This window comes from Phaseolus vulgaris, unplaced genomic scaffold (genome assembly GCF_000499845.2).
Source record: "Phaseolus vulgaris cultivar G19833 unplaced genomic scaffold, P. vulgaris v2.0 scaffold_16, whole genome shotgun sequence".
NCBI classification, from domain to species: Eukaryota; Viridiplantae; Streptophyta; class Magnoliopsida; order Fabales; family Fabaceae; genus Phaseolus; species Phaseolus vulgaris.
In genome coordinates this window covers 63,314-83,909 of record NW_027174085.1, presented here as the reverse complement: position 1 = coordinate 83,909, position 20,596 = coordinate 63,314, and the positions used below count along the sequence as shown (strand labels likewise).

The 20,596-nt window shown below is 40.9% G+C and overlaps 1 protein-coding gene across 1 annotated transcript; it reads left to right on the top strand.

Moving 5' to 3' along the window:
- The first annotated feature begins 13,108 nt into the window (after positions 1-13,108).
- Positions 13,109-13,990, top strand: LOC137817112 (uncharacterized). The gene has a single exon (XM_068620341.1). The coding sequence runs from the start codon at positions 13,109-13,111 to the stop codon at positions 13,988-13,990; it is 882 nt and encodes a 293-aa protein (XP_068476442.1).
- Positions 13,991-20,596: the final 6,606 nt, after the last annotated feature.

Below are 20,596 nucleotides of genomic sequence, written 5' to 3'. Positions count from 1 at the left end.
TACTCTAGTACCTGATTCACCCAAAGAAATAAAGAATTTACACTAGCACATTAAAATTTAGAGGAAAAGATGTTCATCTCTAAAGTCAAGTATGTCATCAAACTCAATTTTTTTTTTCTCATATCCATAGAAATTTTGTGAATAGTTAGTATGTTTTTTTTGGATTTTCACTAATAAATATGCTTCAAAATGGATAAGATGTTAACTTTATTGTTTGTTACTCTTATCTCTAGTTTGATGGCGCTTACACCTCTTCTTTGGATGAAATCATAAAACCTAATCTTCTTCCAAAGTTAATTCATCCAAATGAAGAGACATTTTCACTGACTCTTGGGTTTAAGCAAAAGATGCCCTATTTGTAATTTTCAGACATATTTATTTATCCATAGTATCAAATGGAGTCCATAATAATAAAGGAAAGTTTGAATTTTAGAGTAAGTAGCTTACTTGAAAAACATTACTAACTTATTGTTATTATTCACGTTTCAAAGTATACAACTTTTTAAGAACATTGTATTAACTTATAATTTTAGGGGAAATTATTTCATTAAATGTAAATTTGAAAATATCCATCAGTATACAATTATGGTAACATGATCTAAGACATGATAAATTATTAATCTTTATAATTTGTTTGTGAATGAATAAGAAAAATAAAATAAGTATTTTTATAATTTTAAATTATTTTATGTATATGTTAACACTAAAATTTAAAGAAGTTAAATAAAATAATTTTTATAAATTAGTTATATAAATTAATTTTAATTTATGGAGAAGTTAATTTATTTATGTATTCTAAATGTGTTTAGTTATAAGTTAGTATAAGATTTGTTTACAACTTAGTGTTAAGCATATTCTAAATGAAAAATTTTGGTTAATTTTCAATAGGATATATTGAACATCAACACTCTTTTATTTCTTTCTTGTTATTTGTAATTTTCAAATAAAAATATTTTCTGTAATTTTAATAATTTCAAATAACAGTTATTTGTGTTGAAGTATAAAAAACATTAATTTTTAGTTTAATAAACACTTCAATCAAACTCTATATATTTTTCATTAGGTTTCCCTTTAAGTAAGAATGTTGCCAAAAGCTACACTTAATTAAACTAAACCATAAAAGAATTAAATTATTTTTTATTAAGACTTAAATAAATTGTTTTCAGTTCCTTTTTTAAAAATTGAGCTACTTAAAAAAATAACTTAGTGCACTATTTTAACCATTATAAGAATTGAAAAAATATTTACATAATTATCTACAATTTTTTAAGTGAATTTTCAATTATGTTTTTTATGAATAAAATAAATTTAAATCATTACTAATATCTGCATTGTATTGCTATAAAGATTTTACCTAGTGAATAGCTAGTTTCATTCCATAACTTTCATAATTATGTTAGTTTACTAGATTCACTATTAAAAAGAAGTTGGTGGTTATATATATCATTAATAGATGAATTTCTGTATGCATCTGAGTCTAAAGAAATAATAATAATAAATTGTTTTTGTTTTACCTCTGGTGTATTAACAATGCAATTCAAATATTTAAATCTGTTAAAAATCTAAAAGAAAAAATAGTTCATTTTAGTACTTTAAACTACTTTTTAGTCAATTTAATCTGTACAAGCCATTCTCTAGTTTAATTGAATTTAATACAATTCAATTCAATTTGACTCATCTATTTAATTGGTGTTGTAGGATCCGCTCATGCAAAAATTATTACTTTCATCACCATTTATTTATTTAATTTATTTTACCATATTTTGCTAAGAAAAAATTATATATTTAATGAATTATTACTTGTTAATTTGGTTGAGTTGTTAATTAATAACTAAACAATTTAGTTCATTTCAGTTCAATACTTAAATTAATTAATTTAGTTTATCTTTTTAAAACTACTTATAAATTAGTTTTTTCTACAAAACTAAATCATGAACTGTGGAAGTCTCCAAGTACATGGGAAGCATTAGTATAGTTGAGGGTAAAAGTTTCATCTAATTTATGTCTTTTAGATGGAGGTTGCTTATATAAAGAGGATACAGACTAAGGGTAATTACGATCAAAAGGACGAAACTACATATATATTTTATTTGAATATATATATATATTAATTATACAAAGAGAATTTTTTTTGGAAACTTAATGAAAACTAGAAGAAATTAATGTAAGTTTTATCTTTACTAAACTAACTAAAGAGATAATATAGAATACAGAAGATAAAATAAATGTTTGATAACTATGTGTATGCATTTGATAATAATAAGGAAATGAAAAACATAATTTTATTCACACTTAATAATAGTTTTAATCATATATTTTTGGATTATAATTATGAATAAATTTATTATTTTAATTAAATTTTTTTAATTGATCACAATACCTTTTTAACTAAATCAATTTTATTGACTCGTGCTACGCCTACAAGGTATTCTTCTTCTTTGTCTTTTTCATTACCCAAGATTCCTACTTCCACACCATATTGGATAAAGAATGTTAAGGATGACTTTTTCATACCTCTTATTTTCCAAATAACATCATTCTTAAACAATCTTTTCCAACATGGTCTGTGTATATGACATCTTTTTCTGAACTCCCAACGTTTCAAAGTGCTAAGTCAATTTTGCCTATTTCTTCTTGTATTCTCTTATCTAATTGCAAATTGACTTTGTTTTATGCAGGAGTACTAAATTCGTGGACGAATTCTCTCCAACTTGGAGGGTATGATGAGAATAAAAAAGATGCTATTAATAGGAGGAATGGACAAGAGCCAAAATATTTAAAGTTCTTCTTATTAGTCTTTTCAAAAGATGAGGCCCAAGCTCAAGAAGGCCAAACCCAACCCATGAGGAGCAAGGCCAAGCATTAATACATGAGCATCAATTGATGTCTTTTTTTTTGTAATTACTTTTGTGTAGTTTTTATAGTAGAACTTTGAAAGGAAGGTGTAGATATTAAATAAGGGGTGCTAATGTACAAAACAAAGTCACACCTTCCATGTGACATAAAGGAGTATGTGTAGATATAGTTTTAGGAGGTGCCAAAGTAGGAAAGCAAGTCACACTTCTCATGTGACTTGTTTTGGCTCCAATTTTGAATTGTGCCTTTTCATTTTCAGCCCTCTTCTACTATAAATAGAGAGACCATGCTCTTGTAAAATCAGAATTTAGAAATTGAAGAAAGGAAACTCTACTCAAATTGAGAGAGAATTGTGAGAGATTTGATCTCCTTCACTAAGTCTTATCTTGTGAGCTTTGGAGGGCTTCAAGTGGCGGCAACTAGCACTCATCTTGGATCATCATCTCCAAGTGGCGTGTCCATCTCCTTCAAGTCTTCATCCAATTAAGTTCCTTCTTCCTTCCATCTCCATTTCCATGTTTTTAGCAATTCCAATCGGTAGTTTGTCTTTTTAGGTGTTGTTCTTTAATTTCCACTGATTATTCTTGTTCATCTTGTGTTCTACTTTCAATTCTACACTTGTAGCTTAATTTTATTATGTATTTGTATCTCCAACTCCTTGTGTTGTTTCGGTTCATTGTGGAATGGCACTCAATCTTGAGTTTGGTTCATCTATTAGAAGGCTTTGTACTTCAATGATGATTCCTTAAGTTCCTCCACTTGTTCCTAATTGTTTGTCCTTGTTTTCAACTCTTAATTGTCGTCTTTCTTCACATATATTGTTGTGTTCATATGCTGAAAAGTGTCTTTCTTCACATATGTTGTTTGTGTTTCAAAGAGGGTGAGTGTTCTTGAAGGGTTCAAGATTACCTCTTTGGTGTTTGTGTTGTGTAATCTGTGGTTGATTACTTAGTGAAATATCCAGGGGTTTTTTGGGACTGGATGTAGCTCAAGGTAAGAGTGAACCAGTATAAATTTTGTGTGTGAATATCTCTATCCCTCACTGCTTTAAAACTGTTTGATCTGTGTTTTTGTAAATTGCTGATAAAGACAATCGGTTGATTAGCATAAACAACCAATTGATTTTCTGGAATCAATTTAAAACAATTTTGTTTCTTGGTTGATCTGATTGTTTCTTCTGTGATTCTGCATTAATCTTCATTCTTGTCCAATATTTTCGAAAATCTTTCATTATACAATTCATCCCCTTATTTTTTAAGGCCTTTAATTCTAACAAAATGTAGATACAAAAACATTTTGAAATGTTTATAAAGACTCAAGGATGCGCAAAATTGCATGAGATCAAAAGTTTCTATATCAAGCGTCTACTACATTCAAGATGAAGAACTACGTGGCATATTTGAGCAAATATTGAAGTTATGAAAATTAAAGTCACAACGTTCACATTGGAAGAAGATAAAGAAAGATTTTGAAAAGCCTTAAACACAAAGATCAATTAGAAGAAATTATTTCCCTATCAAGCGTCTAACGACTATACGAAGAATGAAGAATCCTGAAGCCACAACGTTCACATTCAGAAGTCTATATAAAGACCTTAAGGGTGAAAAGCACAACAACGAAGAACATATAATCAATATATGAAACATATAAGTGTACGTTAAAGCTTTGTTGTAGTGGTGTCTAGAACCGCACTTATAAAATTTCATATCCACTAGTAAAGAGCAAACTTGTGAGAATTGGATTATGAGCCTAACATTGTTAATCCTTAACATTGTGAAGCACACCTTGTGAGCTTTCATTTTTTCTTTCAATAGAGAGGTTTTCTCACTATAAAGAGGTCTTGATCTCAAGGGAAGTTTAGGTATGGTTGCCTAGAGAGGTAGAGAATACTTGGAGAACCTGAAGAGGTTGAGAATACTTGTGTAACCTGAAGAGGTGTAAAATACTCATGTTAGTGAAAGGCCTTTAGCAGGTTGTTTGAGGGAACTAGACATAACCCTTGTTGTTGGGTGAATCGGTATAAATATTTGTCTTTTCTCTTTATCTGCTCTTTATTTAGATACTAGTTTTAATTTTTCATATTCCAAGAATTGAGTTTATGCTCCACTGAACCCTCCTTTCTAGTGTCAATTTAACATTCACACGTTATTATAAAAAAAGAAATATATTTTCATAATAGACACTACTGCTAGAGCGTCTAAATGTTTTCATTACATATTTCTCTTGATTTTTATTCTAAAATTGGTATGTATTCAAACTATTTTTCATCTAAAAATTATTCTTCATCTCATCATGAACAACAATAAAACTATGAGATGCATTGTGAGTCATATTTGCGACAACCTTCACAGTTTTATGTGCATCATTTGCAGTGCAGTGAGTCATACTTTCAGCAGTCACTGTAGTCTTGTGGGCCATATTCCCAATAGTCTTATAAGTCATACTGCTACGATGAATATGAGAAACACCTTTTCAACAATTTTTGCAACCTGATATTACTCCTCCTAACTTTGAAAAATCGTCTTTAGAAGAGTCAGTGAGACAATTAATAATAAATACAATGAAATCTTAACAAAGCATAAATGCTAGTATATTAGAATTAGAAGAGAAAGTTGGTCAGTTGGCTAGACATGCTAAAGATATTTCTAACCAAAGGTTGAATTCACTTCTTGGTCCTAATTTTATTTATAAAAGCTTTTATGTTAGGCCTCACTATGCAACTTGACATCTCAGCTAGACTGACATCTCAAATAACAACAATCATTTGCCATCACATGAAAAAAATATTATTAAAAAAAAAGAAAAAAAAGAAAATACAAAAAAATATGGGGGACTAGACTAAAACTCGTATGTTAAGAAAAACGACACATAGGTAGACTATACCTATTCATAAAGAATTCTAAAAACAAACTAGATGAAAACCTACTATACCAATGAAATGATTCTCTATGAATAAATCCTAAATTAACCAACTTATCAGCACACACATTCCCTTCACGAAAAATATGAGTAACCCTAAACCTGATTTTCCCACAATAATTAAGACAAGTATTTCTTTGATTACGAAACATCAGTACTAGCAGTAAACGCAACACAAACCAAGGCAAAATGACATTCAAGCCATACATTAGTAAGCCCCATCTTTTGAGCTTCCTCCATAGCAAATAAAGCACCAATAAACTCCCTCATACTCCCATGGAAAATACCTCCACAAGTAGCAAGACCATGATATCCCTTAGCAACCCCATTCGTGTTAATTTTAACTTAGCCTGATGAAGGGAACTCCCATCTAATAGTGATGTGAGTTGATTTGGAGATTCATGGCACTTTTAAGAACAAAATAAGGAATTGAATAAAAAGAAGACAAGGTGCAACACAATAAGGAGGCTTAAGGAAACATCAATGGAGTTCAATTCCTTCCAAATGATGAACCAAACTCATGAACATGAGTGCCATCTCCTTACACAACAATTGAATAGTAAAAACACAAGAACAACAAGAGAACAATAGAAATTGGTGCGGAAACTTAAAGAAGGCAAGAACAAGACATTGAATCGATTAGAATCACAACACAAAGCAATTGAACCGATTGAATTAAACAAGAACACAAACTACCGAATAAAAATGAAGAACAAACACAATTGACCGAATAGAATTTGTAGATTAGGTGCGGAAATGGAAATGGAAGACTTAAGCAAGAATAACTTATGTGAATGAAGCCATGGAAGGGAAGAACACACCACTTGGATGGTGATTGATCCAAGATAAGTGCAAAATGCCGCCACTTGAGAGCTTCCCCAAACTCACAAGATAAGACTAGTAGAAGGAGAACAATTCTCACACAAATCTCTCTCAATTTGAGTAGAGTAACTTTTCTTCAAATTTCAAATCTGAATTTACATGAGCATAGCACCTCTATTTATAGTGTGAGAGGGCTGAAATTTAGGTGGGAAAATTCAAATGAAACTCATTTAAAATTGCCACAAAAAAAAGTCACATAAAAGGTGTGACTTCACATGGGAGGTGTGACTTGGTTTCTTTCCTTGGCACCTCCTAAAACTACACCTACACCTTCTTTTTATGTCACATGGAAGGTGTGACTTATCTTTATACATTAGCACCCCTTATATCTATATCTACACCTTCCTTTTATGTTCTACATAAAACCTACTCTACTTTAGTTTATTCTTTACTATTTGGACCCTTTATGTGAGCCCACTTATTTACAACATTTTGCTAATTATTTTAAGAAGACTAATGGAAGAACTTCAAGTGCTTTAGCCCTTGTCTATTCCTCCTTGTGATGAAGTCTTTCTTTGGTTGTTGAGATGACCCTTCAGTACAACATCCTTGGTCATCTTCATGTATTTTTGGTTCTTATCATGCTCCCCAGGCGCGAAAGAATTCGTCCACAAATTTAGTAGTCTTGCAAATAATAGAGTAAGTTTGCGCTCATTAGTTGGAGAATGTATGGGTGAAGAAAACTTATTTTCATTAAGTTTAGGGAGATGATATGGTTGAATTCTAGCTACAAGACATGTTTGGAAAGAAGATTTTGGGATGAAATATTTAGTGAAAAAGCCTCTTAGAAGGTGAGAACCTTTAGGAGGGTTTGGAATAGTATCCCTAAACTTCTTAAACAAAAATTTCAAGTACTTAGAATGTTTAGGAAATGAAAAAGACAAGGAAGGAAAACACCTTGGAGGTAAAGGGATGAGGCCTAATTTATCTTGTCCTTCTCTTTCTTTTTCATTTTTGCTTTTGTTGTTTATGGTAAGTTGGTCTTGATTAACCACTTGTAACATTATGGTTTGTTTATTTGGACATGTGGCAACTAAGTGCCCAAAACTTAAACATTTACAACATTTGGTTTTTGAAATTTTGGTGGGTGACTTAGGGGTAGAAGGATTTTGGGTAGAAACTTTTGGTTTAGAAATGGTTGATTTGAAAAATTGGAAGGAGAAGTTTTTGTAAAAGGTTTGTGTGTATCCTTCCAAGAAGAGTTGTAGAAACCATCATTATGAGTATGTTTGAAAGTTGTTGTTTTCAAAAGGTGTGATTCCACCTTGATGGCTAGGTGAACCACTTTCTTTAAAGAAGAATACTCATGTAATTCTACAAAATCTTTAATTTCTTTTCTCAAACCACTACAAACTTAACTATCTTGGTTTTTTCATTATCATGCATATTAGTTCTAACCAAGGTTGTTTCAAAATCTTTAAAGTATTCATCTACCATCCTATGTCCTTGATGAAGCCTTTGGAACTTCAACAAGTGTTCCTTCCTAGAAGGAGGAGGAACAAACCTTTTGCGCATGCATGCCTTTAAATTATTCCAAGAAACCACGATTGGTCTCTTGTTTAGCCCAATGTCCATTACAATTTTATGCCACCATTGGTTGGCATAGTCTAAGAAAGCTAAGGAAGCTAACGACAACCTTCGACCCTTCTATCTCCGCCTAAGAATCGTACTTTCTTGATCAAAGAATCTCTCACCTGCAAAGACAAAGGGGCGCCTTGATGGCCGTTTGCACTCCGACGCTCAAGTCAGTATAAGGGCAAAGAAACACTAAGTGTATAAAGTAGTTTCAGTCTTGGAAACTGTGTACCTTGCTAGGGTTCTTAGCATCCTTTATATAGGTTCCTTGGAGAATGTACCTGCGCCGCTATTACGTAATCTTAGTGTAATCTGGCACATAAGACTTCCCTTAACTGGAGTGCAATGACTAATAGAATGGTCGCCTGGGTACCAACTTGTGCACCAAATCTCTGAGGTCATCTGTTCTGTGGGTGCCTTAAGTATTCACGTGCCATGCATGCAACTTCCCTTGGAAATCCTAACCCTAATCGAGCCTTAGTGCCTCCAAGGGCTTTTTACTCGTGTCGCGCCTGAATGTGCTATACACACCACCTGCATGGATCCCTCGTGTCTTAGGGCTTCCTCTCAAATATGATGTTTTAATTGGTAACTAGTATAATTCTGGGGCTCACCTTACATGGCCCAATATAGCTGTTCAGACCACCGACGTCTGATCTCTCCCTCTATTGGCGAGGTCCGATGTCGATCCCTGACGTCGATGTCCGAGAACTGGTCGGTACACAAGCCCCCCATAAGGCAAGGGAGGTTTTTAAGAACTGACCGCTACCTTGCTGTATGAAGTCAAGGGACAGGTCTGAATAACTGAGCGCAACCTTGTTATAAAAAGTCAAGGGACAGGTCTTTAACGTTTGAACCATACTGTTCTCAGCCTTGGTAAACTTGCGCAAGAGGGAGGTTCACCGAGGAACCATACTATTCCCAACCTTGGCGCATTACTTCAAGGGAGAGGTTCATTAACTGGTGAACCATACTATTCTTCGCCTTGGTGAACTCACACAAGAGGGGGTTCATTGGGGAACCAAACTACCTCCGCTCTTGGTGTATCACTTCAAGGGAGAGGTTCATTAACTGCACTGCACTCATACTTTTCAACTGAACAACTTGAAATTTTATCTGGGTGACCTTGTTAAAAATAACCTGAAATAGAACTTGAGGCTTGGCGCGTTCCTCATCCGAGGAATGGCTCCATCGTCTTGAATTTCTAGCCGAAAGGTTTCGTCGCCCAACACTTCTATGAACCTGTATGGTATAAAAGTTTGGTGTTATACTGCCCTTTACCGTCGAGTTATGGTAGGACATAATCATTTGTGATTCTTGAAACATGAGTTCTGGAAAATTTGTCAGAGTTGATCTTTATTGTATATTGTAGATAGTGAACTAGTACACCAGGTAAGTTCCCAGGAAAGAGAGGTGGGTCACCAATGGACGCGCTTAAATACCAAGTCTTTCCTCGCCAGAACTTTCCTAGACATGTACTCTTACACTACTATGCTCTATATCCAGTAACAAGAATAACTTTTCTCCTTTTCTGGGCTGACCAACATCTGATCCGAGCTCACAACTCACCTCTTGTGCCCAAACACCGAGATGACCTCCCCCAAACACTTGGGTCGAGCTGACGAGCTCTCCTGCATGCCCTCTGTCTTACCTGCCACTAGGTAATCATTTACTCACGGGGCGCCTATACTCGAGTGGCAGTACTGACACCGAGCTAGGTTGACTTACCTGTGCTTTGCTTAAGCAAATCAATAAACAAATCAATCCCACATAGCGCCTCTGCTCGTACTTATGCCGAGCTAGGTCGACTTACCATGTGCCAATTCAAATAAATCAATAAAGCTAAATTCCTCATCTTTCAAGAACAAACTTATCACACATTGTTCACAAAGAAAGCATTAGGTTAGAATATCTTAGCTGGAAATACAACCCGAGGTTTGCCACATTCCACGCTCTAGGAATGGCCTCAACCGGTCAGCCTTGAATTCTTCGTTTACTCATTGGAGGATTCTCACGGTTTCCATGATTTGCTGCAAGGTGGGGTCCTTGCTCCCTTCAGATCTCAATGGACCATCCGCGTGTTCCTCATCACATCAAAAAACTCAAACACAATTGTGGATGGGATTAGGTTTTACCGGGCCCCACGGTGGGTGCCAAATGTTCCTACCGGTTGACTCGCTTCGCCGGTTGACTCTAACGACAACCTTCGACCCTTCTATCTCCGTCTGAGAATCGTACTTTCTTGATCAAAGAATCTCTCACCTGCAAAGACAAAGGGGCGCCTTGACGACCGTTTGCACTCCGACGCTCAAGTCAGTATAAGGGCAAAGAAACACTAAGTGTATAAAGTAGTTTCAGTCTTAGAAACCATGTACCTTGCTAGGGTTCTTAGCACCCTCTATATAGGTTGAAACTAAGGTTTACCTTTGTTCTATTACCCATGTCTAGGGTTCCTTGGAGAATGTCCCTGCGCCGCTATTACGTAATCTTAGTGTAATCTGCCACATAAGACTTCCCTTAACTGGAGTGCAACGACTAATAGAATGATCGCCTGGGTACCAACTTGTGCACCAAATCTTTGAGGCCATTTGTTCTGTGGGTGCCTTAAGTATTCAGGTGCCATGCATGCAACTTCCCTTGGAAACCCTAACCCTAATCGGGCCTTTGTGCCTCCAAGGGCTATTTACTTGTGTCGCGCCTGAATGTGTACACAACACTTGCATGGATCCCTCGTGTCTTAGGGCTTCCTCTCATATATGATGTTTTAACTAGTAACTAGAATAATTCTGCGGCTCACCTTACGTGGCCCAATATAGCTGTTCAGACCACCGATGTTCGATCTCTCCCTCTGTTGGCAAGGTCCGATGTCGATCCCTGACGTCTATGTCCGAGGACTGGTCGGTACAGTTGGCATGGTCTACGAAAGCTAAAGAAGCTAACATAACCTTTTGGCATTGACCAGCCTCGGGCGTTGACCGACCTCAGGCGTTGACCAAAGTCAACATGATGGGACTCCGAAGGTGGAACCCATGGAAAGAACAACAGTCCAGAAAAGTGTTCCCTTAGGCTCTCAGGTTCGCGGGTGAGGGCGACCGTGGAGGGGGCGACACAGAGGCAGGGCGTGGAGGGCTCGGGCTTCGACACCTCAACAATAAAGATAGACAAAGAAAGTTCGTTTTCAAGCCACACTCCTAGTTACCAGTAGGGAGAGACCCAACTCACGAGGGATCCGTGCATGGGGTGTAGGGACTCCCAGAGGGTGATCTGCATGCATGGCATGTAGGGAAGGCAGGGGACTCCCAGGGAGGATGACTCAGAGATTGGGTGCATGAGTTGGCACCCAAGCAGTCATCCCACGCCAGTTGCACTACGGCAGGGCGGTCTTACATGCTAGACAACCCTAAGTCTGGGCGTTAGTGTTGCTAAGACACCCCTATAGAACGCTTAGGTCAAAGCTAAACAGAAGGGCAATAACACCAAAGGTATATAAGGTTGACAACAGAGATAACTAAGGTACGCTTTTGACATTTTACAGAAAACACTCTGCGCTTTCGTTAGTGCAAGTTACGCATTTCTGAGAGTGAACAGAGTGAGAAAGAACCCACAGTGATCTTAGAGTGATAGTTTGGTGTTCATTTCCCGAGATACTGACTTGACCGTCGGAGTGCAAACGGCCGCGAGGGCGCCCTTTGTTTCTCTGTTTTCAGGTGTTTCTACCGGAGGAAGGGAATGTTGGAGCGAAGGGTACTTGGAAACGAAGTCAACAAAAATGCACAAAGACGTTAGGTCAACCGGCGGGAACATTTGGCGCCCACCATGGGGCACGATTTAAAACATCTGTCCCAACCGCAAGAAAGTTCAAGATTCATCAAGAAAGTTCAAGATTCACCGAAGAAAGTCCAAGATTCATCAAGAAAGTTCGAAGATTCGTTAAAACAGTTCAAGATTCGTCAAGAAACGTCCAAGAAATGAGGAGTTGCACCACACCAACGAGGTGTTGCGTCGCGGGTTGCGCAACCAGGTTGGGAGTCGCGAAATAGAGGATCAAGAATGCGTTACACCTCCCAGAGAGTTCCCCATGCCCTTCTTGCAGGCGATCATGGATGCGGTGATACCATCCACGTTCGTAGCGCCGAAAGCTATGTTTACTGGTGTGGAAGATCTAGAGGAAAATCTCACTGCGTTTCACATGCAGATGATGCTGGTTGGCGGTTCTGACGCCATGAGGTGCAAGCTATTCATGAGCACGTTGGTGGGGGTGGCAATGGACTGGTTCATCAGTCTCCCAGACGGTCACGTGACTTCGTTTGCACAACTGTCGTAATTGTTCAGAGAGCATTATATCGCGAACCGCGCTCCCCCACTCAATTCTTACGACCTCTTTGACGTAAGGCAGTATCAGGGGGAGACGCTGAAGGAGTTCGTGAATTGTTTCGGGGCGTAGGTGGTGAAGGTCACCAGCAAGGATGAGACAATGATGGTTCATGCGTTTCGGGAAGGGATTTGTCCTTGCCCTTTCAGTGAATCTCTCATCAGAAACCGCCCCAAGACCTTTACTGAGATTAGGCGTCGCGCGGTGGTGTACATCGCAGCAGAAGGTGAAGTAAATGAAAAGTGCGCGTGTATTGTCCCCACGCGCCCACGTGGACCGGTGCGTGCGCAACCCATGAGGGTGCATGAAGCTGCGACGGACAAGAAGAGCTAGGGGAGGAAGCAGCCTTACGAGTCTAGGAAGCCCCAAGCTAAGGGGCGAGCAAGGGAGAATAAGCCTGTGAGGCATAGTTTCGTGGTGGAGCTGAAGGATCTCATAGCAGTGCCTAGCATAGCAGAAAGGCTGAAGATCCCATCGAAGACTAACAAGGTGCTGGGACCCCACATGGATGCATGGTGTGAGTTTCACCAGGCGTTTGGACACCCCATACGCAACTGCTTGGCGTTGGGGCATCAACTGGATGAACTGGTGAAGAGCGGGTTTCTGAATGACTATTTGGCAGAGTCACAAGGGACTGGGGCCTCAACAACGTCAGGGGAAGAACAGGGGCACGAGATGCCTGTCCATGGTGAGATCCATACGATCTCAGGTGGATTCTCAGGAGGAAGGTGTACTGCCTCTCAGCGCAAGAGGTATACACGTTCAGTTATGTCGTTAGAGGCGCATGCGGTGGATGACATACTCGACATTGACCTTCCTTTCACGAAGGCCGACCTTCGCGACGTCATTCCACATGATAATGACCTTGTGGTGATTTCGGTGGTGACCGCATGGAGGAAGGTGCACAGGGTGCTCGTGGACCAGGGCAGCTCAGCGGATGTAATGTTTTGGTCCACCTTTAACAAGCTGCAGTTGTCTTCTGACCAGCTCAGACCTTACACAGGGTGTTTGTACGGGTTTGCTGGAGATCAGGTGGAAGTGCGGGGGTATTTGGAGCTGAGGACCACCTTTACAGATGGCTCCGCCTCCCGCACAGAGAATATTAGGTACCTAGTGGTTAATGCACACCCTACATATAATGTTTTGTTGGGAAGACCATCTCTGAACAGGTTAAGGGCGGTGGCGTTGACACGCCACATGAAGATGAAGTTGCCAGAGCTGAGCGGGAAGGTGATAGTGATCAAGTTCGACCAACAAGAGGCCAAAAGATGCTATGAGAATAGTCTCAAAGCCAATGGGGGTGTTCATGGTGGTGGAGCGCCCGCCATTCAAAGAGGACCGCGCAGGAGTTGCTCGCGTGGAAAGCGCTCGGGAAAGGCGACCTGAGCCAATTGGGAATGTGGTGGAGAGGCAGATAGGTGGCAAGACGTTTAAGCTGGGTAAGTCATTGGACCAAGCGGAACAAGACCTGGTGGCGGGGTGATAGCACGCCATCTAGACGCCTACGCATGGTCCGCCTCGGACATGCCAGGGATAGACCCGAACTTCTTGTGCCATTGCCTCACCATGGATCCTAAGGTGAGGCCCGTTCTCCAAAGAAGAAGGAAGCTCAACGAAGAGAGGCGCCTGGTTGTCCAGGAAGAGAGGAAGAAGTTGTTGGACGTTGGCCACGTCAGGGAAATTCAATACCCTGAGTGGTTGGCAAACGTGGTCTTAGTAAAGAAGGTCAATGGGAAGTGGAGGATGTGCTTAGACTTCACTGACCTCAACAAGGCGTGCCCTAAGGACTCGTACCCCCTACCCAGCATTGACACCTTGGTAGATAGCGCCTTGGGGTGCAGGATGCTCAGTTTCCTGGATGCGTTCTCAGGGTATAATCAGATCAAGATGCATCCCAGAGACGAGTGTAAAACAACATTTATGACCGAGACGTCCTGTTATTGTTATACGGTGATGTCGATCGGTCTGAAGAATGCAGGAGCCACATACCAAAGGCTGATGGACAGGGTCCTTGCACCCATGCTAGGGAGAAACGTCCACGCCTATGTAGATGATAAGGTGGTGACCTTTCAGGTGAGGGGCCAACACGTAGGTGATCTTGATGAGCTATTTGCTACAATAGCGAGGTACCGCTTGAAGTTTATCCCCGAAAAGTGTGTGTTCGGGGTCGAGGCAGGGAAGTTTTTGGGTTTCCTACTCACCGAGCGTGGGATAGAGGCAAACCCAGAAAAGTGTGTGGCGATTCTTGCCATGAGGAGCCCTGCCTCGGTAATGGAGGTACAACAGCTGACAGGGCGGATGGCTGCCCTGTCCATATTTGTATCCACTGGAGGAGACAAGGGCCACTCTTATTTCTAGTGTTTGAGAAGAAACAACCGGTTTGTATGGACCGCAGAGTGTGAGGAGGCGTTCCTCAAGTTAAAGGAGTATCTGGCCGCTCCTCCTGTGCTGTGCAAGCCACACCTAGGCGTGTCGCTCTGGTTGTATTTTGCCGTGACGGAGCGGGAGATCAGCTCAGTCCTCGTTCAGGAGCAGGACCAGACGCAAAGGCCAATATATTTTGTAAGCAAGGTACTGCAGAGGCCAGAGGTGAGGTATCAGGCCCTGGAGAAGGCGGCCCTGGCCGTGGTGTTCTCGGCCAGGAGGCTTCGTCATTACTTCTAGAGCTTCACGGTGGTGGTAATTGTTGAAGATGGTTGCTGCCCCTTCAAGACATGTGTTTGATGAAGCCATTTGTGTACATTTCATGTATAGTTGTATTTGCTTTAAGAATGTCTTAGGTATAGGTTAGAGGTTGTTTAAGAGTAGGCTTTCTGCTGGGTAACTCACCTCTTAACCCCTGACCATGTGATAAGAGCAAGCACAAGTTTTCTGAAACTGTTTTTCACATGTTTTGCAAAAAACACCTTTATTGCATAAAAATAAATCTGTTCTTTTCTAAATAACCAGATTCTTTTTTAAACTGATGCATTGACTAAGTCTTTTGAAAATCAGGTTTTGTGCATCAAGTATTTTGACTAAGTCTTCTCTTTTTCAAAATGACTGTGTTTCAATAGTTAAGTCTTCCTGTTATCGTTTTGAAAAATAAATTTGTTCATCTGTAAATGAATAGATTCTTTTTAGTCTGGTGCCATGTTTATCTTAAACGATTTTTCGTTTTGTCCCTGCACCAGAATGGTTGACTGAGTCTCTTTCACATAACAAATTCTCTAACTGCTTTTGAAAATAAATCTGTTCTTTTTATTTTCAATTTGTTCTTTTTATAACAACTTTAACTGTTTTTTGAAAATCTGTTTTTTGAAAACTTGTTCTTGCGTTTATAAAAGAATCATACATTTGAGAAAACAAGTTTTTACATCAGAGAATTAAGGATTTATATAGAATTAGCATGTGTTCTTGAAAGATTTCAAAAATCAAAAGTGTGCTTGTTCTTGTTTGGTTCTAAAGCTTGGTGAGAGGTGTTGCAACTGTTTGAGCAATCTGTTCTACTGGTTTAAAGGCAGATTTCTGCATCCTCTATCAGGTGTATTCGTTTCATATTTCTTTTCTTGTAAAAGTGTGATTGTAAACTCTTCTTGATAGGGTTTCTTGAAGAGTGTGTGTGCTGAAATAGGGTTTTTCAGCAAGTGTGCCAAGTTTGTTGTAGGGTTCAAGAATAGTGGCTGTGTAAGTGTGTTTGGTACATTTTGTTTAGTGGATTTCACCTTGGATTAGGTGAGACTGGATGTAGCTCATTTGAGTGAACCAATATAACTGTTGTGTGTTCATTTCTCTTCATCTCTGCACTCGAATTCTTGCTTATCTGTTAATCTACCAGAAATTGAATATGTTCAATTAAAAATAAATTTGTTCTTTCTGGTTCTGTTCATACTGTTCTTATTTTCTGGAAAATCAGTTTGGTTCTGTTAAGAAGTTATATGAACTGTTAATTACAACTAGAACAACTTGTTTTTGATAGGTTACCCAATTGATTGATAAGCTAATAATTGAACCTTTATCACTTGCGTAAAAAATTGAAGGTTACTGTTTTTGCTGTTCATTGTTTTCTCTCTAATATCAGTGTGTGTGGCTTGAAAATGAATCTGTACAACCTTGAGAATAACTTGGCTGATATAAACGTTTTCAAACATAAACAGTGCCAAAATAAATATGTTCATTTCCAAATAAATCGATTTATTTTCTGTGTACTGTGATAAATACTGATTCTGCGAGAAACTTTTAAAAGGTCAATTCACCCCCCCTCTTGAACTTTGACACTATTGGACGCAACAGTAATGACGGACTTACCTATCCAGAAGGTGCTGCAGAAGCCCGATGTAGCAAGAAGAATGTTGCGCTGGACGGTGGAGCTCTCGGAGTTCGACATTCATTATGAGCCCCTAGGCCCAATCAAGGGCCAGGTGTACGCGAATTTTGTAGTAGAAATCTCCCCAGGAAGTGCACAGCTAGAGGAGGAGGTTAGTTTTCGATGGGTGCTCTCGGTGGATGGGTCTTCCAACTAGCAAGGGAGTGGAGCGGGTGTAATCTTGGAAGGGCCGAACTGGTTGTTGATCGAGCAGGCCCTGAGGTTTGCTTTCAAGGGAAGCAACAACCAGGCGGAGTACGAAGCCCTCATAGTTGGGATGCTCCTGGCCAAGGAGATGGGGACACAAATCTTACTGGTAAAGAGTGATTCACAGTTAGTTACGGGTCAAGTCACCGGGGAGTACCAGGCCAAGGACCCACAGATGGCCGCGTACCTAGGGTATGTACAAGTCTTGAGAAAGGCGTTTGCGGTGTTTGAGCTGGTGCATGTCCCAAGGGAGCAGAATGCCCGTGCTGACCTACTCGCCAAGTTGGCCAGTTCGGGCAAGGGGGAAGGCAGAGGACAGTGATACAGGAGACCCTCAAGACACCACGGACGTTTGTCGCTGATAACATGGTAGGTGTCCATCAGATCAGTACGGATAGGGAAAGGGCGAGGAGTCACCGGTCGCTGACTCAAGAAACGCTGAGGACGCCCAGTGTAAGTGCTTATCCGGTCTCGGTGGGAGAAGGGGATCCTATGCAGGTATGTGTGGTTGAAGACTATGAGAATTAGGTTAAAAACTCTCTCCCCTTTCAAACGACCCAAGGCCCCTTTTTATATACCTTCTGCATTTAAAGCGCGTTGAAGCGCATTGAAGGCGTATCAAAATGTGTCTTGGAATATACGAATCTTAACTTACTTAATGCGTACCTTGGCAAACTTTCCCTGAAACCTTTAATGAGCACGTGGGCATTGCCACGTGCCCCTCTGACTTGATCGTTATTCTGTGCAGAGGGTCTCACAGCGCCGCCACCCAACTTAGGGTTTTTCCATCGTGTGAGCCCTCTTCTCTGCGAAGTGCTTATGTCACGTGGGTTGACTTTTTGGGTGCCAACTCATGCGCCCCAATCACTAGTCACTTGCCCTGGGGGTGTATCTACCTTTCTCTCGTATCATGCACGTGGTTCTCCCCTGGTCATGGCCCTCTCATGGGTCGTATCTGTCCCAGGGTCTCCCAGCAGTGGCGTGGATACTTCACGCGTCAGGTTTACCCCCTCATGGTACTAGAACTCATGGCCTTGAAGCCACCTTTCTCTTCTCCTTGCTACTGTTCTGAACTGTCGAGGCCCGATGTCTCTCTTGGGCGATGTCTTACTTAGGCGACGTCTTACTTGGGCGACGTCTTACTTGGGGCGACGTCACGAGCGGTCGACCTGTTGACTTTCCTTCCTTGGGTCCCTTGAGGGGTCCCACCATGTGTTGACTTTGACTTCTGGTCAACGCCCGGGAACAGGACGGTACACAAGCCCACCAGTCTTGAGCTGATACTTGATTCAGCGAAAAGACTAAGGCCTCGCCCATTATCCTCATGGCATTCTTGTCTTTACTGAACTCACACGCTTGAACTTCCTCGCCTGAACCCCCAACAGCGAAAAGACTAAGGCCTCGCCCATTATCCTCATGGCATTCTTGTCTTTACCCCCCAACAGTTTACTGGGAAATCCGGCGATGTGCTTCTTGCGGCGATGCCAAACCACCTGATCTTCCGTTATCTAACACGACGATGACATCAACTCGGCGACAATCGATTATGTATACTGCAGAGCGCCACTTCTATAAACGGCGACTATTTGACCTCTTGACCACCCGCCTTTCTCTTGTCCACGTCATCACACCTGATGACCTGATCGGTACACAAGCCCCCCAGTCTTAAGTTGTGACTTGTTCAACGAAAAGACTAAGAGGTTGCATTTTCGACGACCTACGTGGCTTTAACTTATCTGTTGTGCGATCACCTGATAACTTGGTTGGTTTTCACTCAACCCAATTAACTTGACTTCTCGACCACCCGCCTTTCTCTTGTCCACGTCATCACACCTGATGACCTGATCGGTACAGGACACATGGATGACGCCCTACAGACGCTACCTGGTTGATGGGATACTTCCATTGGAGCCCGATGAGGGCAAAAAGATAAAGAGAAATTATGCCAAGTACACCCTTATGGATGGGGAGCTGTTCAGGCACGGTTTCACTCACCTTATCCTGGTATGTGTGAGTGGAGAGCAGTGCACGCGTATAATGGCAGAGCTCCATGAGGGGATCTGCGATAGTCACGTGGGAGGACGCTCTTTGGCGTCGAAGGTAGTCTGTGCGGGTTATTATTGGCCCACGATGAGAGAAAATTGCATAAGGCACGCCCAGCGGTGTAAGCAGTGTCAACAACACGCCGATTGGCATAAGGCGCCTCCAAAAAAGCTGAGGTTGATTTACAGCTCGTGGCCTTTTCACACGTGGGGAATCGACATTCTGGGTCCTTTCCCTTTAGCGATAACGCAGATGAAGTATCTGGTAGTGGCCATCGAGTACTTCATGAAGTGGATCGAGGCTGAGCTGGTAGCACAGATTACACCCCACAAGGTGCAACACTTTGTGTGGAGGAATATAGTATGCCGTTTTGGCGTGCCTAGGCGCCTTGTCTCTGACAATGGTACACAGTTCGCAAGCCAGCAGCTGAGCAAGCTGTGTATAGAGGTCAGGATAAAGCAGGTGTTCGCATCGGTCGAGCACCCCAAGACGAATGGGCAGATAGGGTCTGCCAACAGAGTCCTGCTCAGGGGGCTGAAGAGGAGACTCGAAAAGACTAAGGGGACCTGGGCGGAAGAAGGTCCTAGAATAGTGTGGGCTTACCACACCACGCCTCAGTCCACCACCGGGGAGACACCTTTCAGTTTGGTGTACAGGTCGAACACGATGATCCCAGTAGAGATTCAGAAGAGCTTCATGGCTGAAGAGTCCAATGAAGAGAGAAAGGTGAACCTGGATCTACTGGACGAGGTGAGAGAGGAGGTGAGGATCAAAGTTGAGGCAGTAAAGAGAAGGGTGGAGCATAAGCACAATTCCAAGTTAAAGCCCCGACAGTTCCAAGTCGTTGACCTGGTAATGCTAAAGGCTCACCCATACCAGTTGTAGAACAAGTTGTCCCCCAAGTGGACTGGCCCCTTTAGGGTGACGGAAGTCCTGGAAAATGGGGCGTACAGGCTTGAGACCTGGGAGGGAGGCCCCATTCCTCGTATCTGGAATGCAGCCAACCTCAAGTTTTATTTCAGTTAAAAACTCTTGCATTGTATACAGTTTAAGGGGACACTCTTTTTCCCTTACAAGGGTTTTTTTAATGAGGTCACCCAATAAAATTACATTTTCAAGTATTCCTAAGTTTTCTGTACAATGCAGGGGAGAACGACGTCGCTTTGGTGTTTAGACACCTCGAGAGGGAGTGGCAATATCCTTCGGGACGCCTCCTCCTCGAGCGTGGGCGCCAGGTGCGGACAACACGGTTCAGTAAGAAACGAACCCGTTGCCTTGATGTTTAGACACCTCGAGGAGGAATGGCAACGCCTTATGGTACGCCTCTCCTCGAGTGTGGGCATCAAGCGTGACTAGCAAAATTCGATTGGTGAGGAACTGGTCGCCTCAGTGTTTAG